The 9,034-nt window shown below is 31.9% G+C and overlaps 1 protein-coding gene across 1 annotated transcript; it reads right to left on the bottom strand.

Annotated features, from left to right (window-relative positions):
* Positions 1-1,070: 1,070 nt before the first annotated feature.
* On the bottom strand, positions 1,071-2,751 carry LOC127121471 (UDP-glycosyltransferase 73D1-like). Its single transcript, XM_051051961.1, has one exon. The coding sequence runs from the start codon at positions 2,659-2,661 to the stop codon at positions 1,177-1,179; it is 1,485 nt and encodes a 494-aa protein (XP_050907918.1). The 5' UTR covers positions 2,662-2,751; the 3' UTR covers positions 1,071-1,176.
* Positions 2,752-9,034: the final 6,283 nt, after the last annotated feature.

Genomic DNA, 9,034 nt, shown 5'->3' with positions numbered 1-9,034 from the left:
TACAATCACACCATACCTCACAACGGTTAGTCAACCGTGATGATATCCTTTTTCTAACCGTTGTGAAATGGATTTTCTGTAGTAGTGTTAATGCTTCGTTTAGTTAATATATATGTATTTTTTGTGTGTTATTTTTAATGATTAATTTTTTTCTTTAATTTAGACTCATTTTTTAAAATTAAAATAATGTATTCAAATTGATTGAGTTAGTCTTGCTAATCCCATCTTCGATCAAATATGTGTCCAATTAAATTCAGGGAAAGAAAAAATATGTGTCCAGTTAAAGTCACAGAAAGAGAAAATTTGTATGGACTGACCACCTACTACAATAATTGTTAGCTCACGAGGGATTCAAACTTTAACTCTAGAGAGAAGGACACTCCTTCGAGCATTTATCAGAGATCTAATCCCTTTAAGTATTTCAAATAATTTTTTAAGCATGTATCACACATTAGAGAATAAAATTGTTTTCATATATGATTGTTATTATAAAAAAAAATTAAAGATCATTGTTGTTCAACTCAACTAAAAAAAATAGTGGTGTAACTTAAGTTATAGTTAAAATAGGCTTAAAACCTTTTTTGTCATTTATTTTAATCTGATAGTTTATTTTGGTCTTTTAACTTTAAAAAGTATTATATTAGTCTCTCAACTATTTAAAATGTATCAGATTAATCTTTTTCGTTTAGTTAGCGACAGAAAAACCCAAAAATAAATTACTAAATTTGTCATTGATCAATTGATTTATGCTAATTAAGGCTCAAGCTTAAATATAATCCAGCAGATAAACCTCAAGTTGATCACTTATTTAAGCAGTTGATCACTTATTTAAGCATTGAAGATGAACAAAATATAATTTAGAATTAAACATGAAAGTTGTGAATAATTGAAATATCCTTTTGAGAGTATAAAAACCAAATAGATTGTATGAATACAACTCAAAAAATGATCAAAATACTAGGAAAAGGTTCGAAAGAAAATACAAGATAGAAAGCTTGGATTGATCCTTAAATTTGACATAGAAGGCAGACAAATTAAACTTCAAGACAAGCATAAATGTTGTAGCCAAGTGATATAGCTTTCTAATTGTTCAAGATTCATATTGATTGGGTATTCATCTCATCAATATAAAAAGAAAAAGAAAAAGAAAAACAAAGTTGATCACTAAAAAAAACTCTAGTAGTTTTTAGTAGAATGATAATCTATAATATCTTGAATTAAACATGAAATATTGAAGTGAGAAGAACCTTCATCCACATCTAAAGCCTTTATAGCCATATTTCCAAGCTCTTTTGCTCTACACCTCCTCTTTTCTCCTTCTACACCTCCTCCCATACACATCTCTATAACTTCAACAACTCTACATTTCTTCACCAACACCCCAGCTTTCTTTTCATCACCAAACCTCACTGGAACCTCAACACCAACCCCAACTCCAATCTTTAGAACTTCAACAATAAACTTCTCATTCACAAATTGTTCAGCAAATAAAGGCCATGTTATCATTGGCAACCCAAAACACACACTTTCTATTGTTGAATTCCATCCACAATGGGTTAAGAATCCTCCAATGGAAGGATGAGAAAGTATCAAAATTTGTGGTGCCCATCCTTTAATCAAAAGTCCTTTTCCTTTAACCCTTTCCTCAAAATTTTCACTTTTTAACCAATTTTCTAGCTCTAAATAATTCTCATAATTGGTTTTCACCACCCAAATAAATGGCCTATTTGATGATTCTAAACCTAAACCAATCTCTATTAATTGTGATGTAACAAGTCTACATAAACTACCAAGACATGCATAAATAACTGACCTTGTTTCCATTAGGTTAAGCCATTCCAAGCATTGTTTCTCTTCAATACAAGATTTGTTTCCTCTCTGAAACTTATCCAAACTCTCTTTATTGCATAAAGAAACTGGACCTATGCACCAAACTCTTTTGTTCATGACTTTCTCATACTCTTGAGCACAACCTTGTTCTAACTCCTCAAAACTATTTACAACAACTCCATGTGAAGAGATCTCAGCTTCATGCATTTTGTCTCTATAGTCATCAAGATCAGGAAGAGAAACAAACGTTCCGGGAAGCTGAGCTCTTGTTATCTCAATCCTTTGAGGCATTACTCCAGGGATCACGAAAGGGTCGGTGTCGGAATCGACAGAATGATGAGCATTGTGTAGTTTGATATTGTATGAGGCGAGTAACGAGAAACAAGACATGCCGTGGAAAACAAGTCTTGGAACGTTGAACTTTTTTGCCGTTGAGGATGTCCAAGAGATGCATTTGTCAGATATAATGCAACTTGGTGGGAAAGAATGGTTGGTGATGTAGTTTTCTAGAGGCTCTTGAAGCATGTGAAGTGCAGTGTAGAAGTTTCTGAGTAGGTTTCTTGATGGGAGAGTGTCGAGATTCTCGCAGGATAATGGAAGTTGAGCTTGTTGAGATGGAAATGGGAGTTCAAGGAGGTGAATTGGAAGGCCTGAGTTTGTTGATCTATGGATTGATTTGTGAAATCTTGAAGTGTTTTGAGGTGTTGTGAGTAAAGTGACTGTCACTTTTTGTTCTGCTAGGATTCTTGCCATGTCTATCATTGGGATCATGTGGCCTTGAGCAAAGAGAGGAACCAAGATGAAGTGAAGGTTGTTGAATTCAAAAGACATTGTAATATGTTTGGTTTGGTAATTGTTTTGGCTTGTTTAATTATGGTTGCTAAATTTCAAACTCCTTTATATAATTTAAAATGAATTTGAAGTTTAATTCTCCTTTCGCATTAAAAATTGAAATAAAAATAGAAAGATTTGTATGTCAACTTAAATACATTTGTTTTCTTTAGAGACATATTTTTAATAAACTCTAAAAGACTAATCTATATTTTTTTTCGATTATATTAGTCTTGATGGAATATCCTGTTAAAAATATCACATGGCTCTAGTAATAAGGTTGGGTTGGTATAGTCTCACATATGCAAAACGATGACCTTGACTTTGAAGAGTTCAAACGTGGCCATGCATTGCACGTAGCCTTTGAATGAGAACCACTTGGAATTATTTTGTTTTCTTAGTTATCTTTTTTAAAGTCTAAAAACATTTGGGTTTTCACTAGATTCCATTTAGAAATTTGTAGGTAGTTTTCCATAAATTTAATTTATATTTATGTATAAACTTATGTAAATTATTATATATTGCCAATCAACCACAATTCTTATATTATCCAATATATTTTTATTATAATTATATCTAAAATCATATTTAAAAATAATATAATATGTTAATAGTATACAATATTTTATTAAACAATGTATAATAATAAATTCATATTTTATTAATAATAAAATTAAAAATTATTATTCTTAAAATAATTTTTCCAATATTTTTTATAGGACATGTTTTAAAAATTGATGTATTTGATCCATATATTTATATATCAAATCAAATATCTCAATTTTTATAATACAAATATATATATATATATATATATATATATATGTGTTGGGTTAGGTGTTCATATGGTCAACGGTTGCCTTGCGTAACAAAGGAGCAAAATTAGTATAATTTGTAATCCTATTACTATAGATATTGTGGGCAACGACGTTGTAGCAGTATTATATTGTATTAATAATTTATATATTAACTTGATTTATGTTTGTATTTTCTTCTTTATTCAACTATTTAACTTTTTTAACTCATTTAAAAATAATTTCAAACCTATTTAGTGTATTGATTGTTTCAACTTCCATGTTATTTCAGTGTATTTAAGATCTCGTAATATATAATGACATTTTTGGCATATCAATTCATAATAAAATTAATTATTTTTATTTTCTCGCTACATATGTTTAAAACATTATTGTTGCACGTTTAACATTTTCTCTAAATAAAAATTAAAGTTGTTGGAGGAATTTTTTCATTAAGGAACATTGAATATTGTGAGACTTTCTTATAAATGTTCAAGTCTCCATCCTTTCAATCAATATGGGATTATTATCCATACTACTCATATTTAATACATTCTCATAGGAGTTTGGTTTTCTGTGTTATGGAAACTCATTGCTTTGGACATTTTCTACTTTGGACTGTATTAAAATTAGTATATTAATGTTGAGTCTTTTATAAGTTTTTATTTATCTATTTAGAGTTTTTTTTTCTATTTTTCATTTGGTGTTTACATAGTTTTACAAGTTTCTCATATTTACTTTTCAATTAGAAGTCTCTCCTAGGTTACCTAACCATTTAAAAAATAAAGACTTTTCATTTAATTTCTTTTTATCTTTTTTTTAGTTTGATTTAATTGTTATGCTTGTCAAAATTTCTGATAAGCAGTATTTTTATTTGTTTTAAAGGACTTAATTTCGTTGATATTTTTGGATGTTTTCCTCGATTTATTTTCAATATTTATGTTTTTTTTGTGTTACAGTTTTTTTTTTGGAGATATAGCAAGTTGAAACAAATCCCTTCAAGAAGAAACATTCTACATAGTAAAAATTAGAGGATAACTGTCAAGAAAAGAAAATTTTGGTAATCATATATAAGTTTACGGTCAAACGACAAATTTTCTATATTACTATGATAGAACTGTGTTTGGACCCTATCAATTTCACATTTGAAATATATATATATATTTATATATATATATATATATATATATATATATATATATATATATATATATATATATATATATATATATATATATATATATTCATTTTAAATATTGAAAAAATAAAGAGTAAAATATCTCGGCCTAGACTATTGATTAGAATCCGCTCATTCATCAACTAATAGAATCTATAAAAGAAAAGTGGGAAAAATAGTCATTTTACCATAAGAACATTTTAGTCATTTTTCATTAATTGAATAAAACTCCATGTTTAGACAAGAATAATGAAGACTTTAGAAATTATTATATTAGTGACAGGTAAGGAATGGCAATTTAGTGAATGGCAATTTAGTCTTTTGGGTCTTGGTAAGGAATCTATATAATGGGTAATTTAGGAACAAAAGTCCATAATTTCTTCTTCTCTCAAAATGAAGGTTGAACCTTGATCGCGCGACTATATAAGTCTGTCGGATTACTATCTGCAAGCGCACAGTCTATCGCGTAATTTTAAAAGATATCGAACTCACATGGACTAATAACCAAACTAATGTTATCTATCGATGATATGTAAAGCTAAGGCGAATGATTTCTTTGATTAAACGAATAAAAACTGAAACTAAAGTTAACTTAGAGAATGTGATAATAAAGAGAGAGACCGGAATATGGATTCTGCGCACCTCAAGGACTCTGCAACAGATTAACTCAGACTTACGATTAAATTGTGTTTAGTAGGACATATAAGTTTAAAGACTAAACCTCACACCCTCGCGCTATTAAATAAAGTCACACTTCCTAACCATGAGATTTTTCTCTCGCTCGCCCATTTTAATTAAGAAACGTATTTTGAAAACTGAGAAAGTCCTAATCGATGCCTAAAACGCTCTCGTCCTCTTTAGGATTGATGCCCCGTTCCTACTATCTGGTTCGACCCCCACGTTCTCCCAGTGCCAGCTCGAACCTTAATTGATTCTCACTCTCGTGACAAATCGTATTAATTTTAACTTAGAATGTGATATCAATAATAATAATAATAATAAAACACTATAATAAAAAACCTGTAAATGCAGGAAAATAAATGCGAGACTGGAAGTAAAACGGAATTGGAATAACTTCAATTTAAACGACAAGATTGTTGATCCAAGAGTACATACAAATCCTAAAACTAGTGCGTGGTAATCGCTCAATCGAGTGATTATCACTTGAAAATATAATTTGTATACAAACTAAATCGACAGCGCTTCGCCTCTATCTCCGGATGTCGAAAACTAGGTACAAAGGTGTCTTATATAGAGCTACAGCATGTGAAGCTGAAGGAGAAAAGCGATCCAAAATGCAGCGGAATTTAAAATTTCTCCTTTAGTGATCCTTACGAATGGGCATGATCAGTGATATAATCGTTACCTCTTGTGGCGATTGTAACCTTTGATGCAGATCTACGGAGCGATCACGAACGTCGAACGATGACAACGCCTCTACTCAGTCCACACGAACGGATTCCTTCAATCTTAGTGCTAGCTGCTACGGATGAAGGCTTTGAGTGAGAGAGAGAGAGAGAGAAACGGAATTGCAACTGCTAAAGTGCTTCTACACAAGGGTTCTATTTATAGAACCACTTGTGTGGGTTGCAAGCTAAAAAGCCCACTCAAGTGTATGTGGCCCATATCTTATAATATGCCAAAATCACTTAAGCGCGTGGTGTAACACCCCTTTTTCTACCCCAAATTACTTAGCATATAATCAGAGTAAATAAGCACGCATATAAACAAAAGGGCGTCACATCGACGTTTTCAAAAACTAAAAGCTTTCAAAAACCAAACATCATTCATATACAATACACCTGGTCATTTAACATAACACATTTCAATTATCATGAATATTCAAGAATATGCGTTCGCAGCGGAAAATGACGAATATCCATGCATTTCATAAAATGATCCATGTCCCATACCATGATCATCTCTCAATAATCTCTTCAAGATCAAATAAAACCATATCCAAATAAGACATGTATTCAATACTACTAATCTACCCAGTGTTACATGACCAGAGCATTGACTCACTACTTAGTCTCTAAAACATAGCACCGAAGCTCTCCAACTAACCTTGAGTGCTACTGTTCACTTACATCAGCGATACTACTCCTGAGTATCTGCGCGATACCCATGTAAAGGTAACATTCAAACAGAAAGGGTGAGAATTCAAATCATTATGAAGAAGTATAATCAAGCATAATGATTAAATCAATAATCAAAGGAATTCATCACACTTCATATAACCATGTAAATAATATTAACTAACATTTATTTCACATGTTTCAAGCACACACAAAACTCAAGGAGTATAATATTCAAACCCAATATCATATTCCCAAAAATACACATAACTACAATTATCACATAATCACATAATTTACCAAGTTATGTATCCAAATATCACCAAATTCAATTGCCATATCTCATACACACATCACACTCACACCAATGCAAACATTCAATTACCACATAACTCTAATGTGACTCAATGCATGACATGTGACTCTATGCATGTGGTACCAATGTGAACCCAACGTTTCACCGTTTTCCGATTCAATATCTAGAATCCAAGCCACCACGTCTATTTCCAATTAAGGATCAACGTCTGCTACGCCTATTTCCAATTAAGGAACAACGTGTGCTACATCTACCTCGCCTATTTCCAATTAAGGATCAACGAGTGTTACATCTACCTCGCCTATTTCCAATTAAGGATCAACGAGTGCTACATCTACCTCGCCTATTTCTAATTAAGGATCAACGAGTGCTACATCTACCTCGCCTATTTCCAATTAAGGATCAACGAGTGCTCATCTACCTCGCCTATTTCCAATTAAGGATCAACGAGTGCTCATCTACCTCGCCTATTTCCAATTAAGGATCAACGAGTGCTCATCTACCTCGCCTATTTCCAATTAAGGATCAACGAGTGCTCATCTACCTCGCCTATTTCCAATTAAGGATCAACGAGTGCTCATCTACCTCGCCTATTTCCAATTAAGGATCAACGAGTGCTACATGTGAACCCACAGTTTCACCGCTTCCACAATGAAGCCGACCATGCCATGAATGAATGTACAAATACCAACACATATGCAATTAAGATCATCTCTACCATCTTAACATTCCACATATCACCATAATTCAACTCTACGAATTATCCACCAATGGTACATATACACATTCATAACAAATACACCATTCACAAATCCACCAATGGTACATATACACATTTATAACAATATATCATTCACAAATCCACCAATGGCACATATACACATTCATAACAAATACACCATTCACATAATATGCAATTAACCAATTCATGTTACCACATGAATAATATCAACAAATAACAACAACTCATCAACATCTTAACATCATCGACCTAACAACATGATTATCAAGCAATCATATTACAACAATGCAACGATTCATCAACCAAACGTATAACCCAATATATTTATCAATACAGTAGGCATGTGAATATTATTAAAACATATTAACAATCAATACCATGTTTTAGGTATGAGCATTAGCTTTCTAACGCTTCAAACGCCACCAAAATCGGACTTACGAGTTAAAAGTTATGATCAAAACCGTGCACGAAGGCATTACCAAAAGTTGTTGTTTATTAAATTTTCCAACATAATTTTCATCTTCTTCAACCCCTAGAACGTCCATGAGATAATCTCCAAAGTTATTTTATTCCTGAAACAAAGTTATAGCCCTCTGTTTCAGCTATCCAACGCTTCGAACGACACTCGATTTAGACTTACGGATCAAAAGTTATTACCAAAACGATTTTGACAATAAAACATAAAAACAGGCCGCGAGTGTGACAGACAGCATGCAGAATTTTCCACGGTTTTCATCGTTGGAGGACTTCCGGACCTCCGATTTCAATTCCGTGAAAAAGCCAAACGTTCAGAAAATTATAACTCACACAATACTCCAAATATATAATATTAATTTGCAGTTTTAACACAATCAATCACCACAATCAAGCATAATCATCAAAACCTAACAATCCTAAAATCATGCAAATTAGGGATTTTAACCTAAACATACATCTACTCATTGACCCGATCATACTAACCCATAATAATAAGGATTCCCCCCTTACCTCTTCAATTTTCTGGAAACCCTAGCTCCTCTCTTGTTCTTCCCCTTTTCTCCTCACTTTTCCTCTTCTCTTTCTCTATTGCCTTCAATGATCAAATGAATCCTAATTCTCACTTTCCTCGCCTCTTACTATTTATATTAGTATTCTATTTGGGCTTAAGTCATTATACTTCTAATTTAATTAATAGGCCCAATAAGACCTAATATTTAAATATCTCTAATTAGTTCAATTAAATTAACTAACACCACATACACACTTAGTTAATTAATACAATTATTT

The sequence above is a fragment of the Lathyrus oleraceus genome, chromosome 2 (assembly GCF_024323335.1).
Source record: "Lathyrus oleraceus cultivar Zhongwan6 chromosome 2, CAAS_Psat_ZW6_1.0, whole genome shotgun sequence".
Classification (NCBI taxonomy): Eukaryota; Viridiplantae; Streptophyta; class Magnoliopsida; order Fabales; family Fabaceae; genus Lathyrus; species Lathyrus oleraceus.
The sequence above is the reverse complement of the archived record's forward strand: the minus strand, read 5'-3'. Positions and strand labels throughout refer to the sequence as shown.

Coding starts and splice junctions, on each gene's coding strand:
- LOC127121471 (XM_051051961.1), bottom strand. CDS start 2,661: ATGTCTTTTGAATTCAACAACCTTCACTTCATCTTGGTTCCTCTCTTT.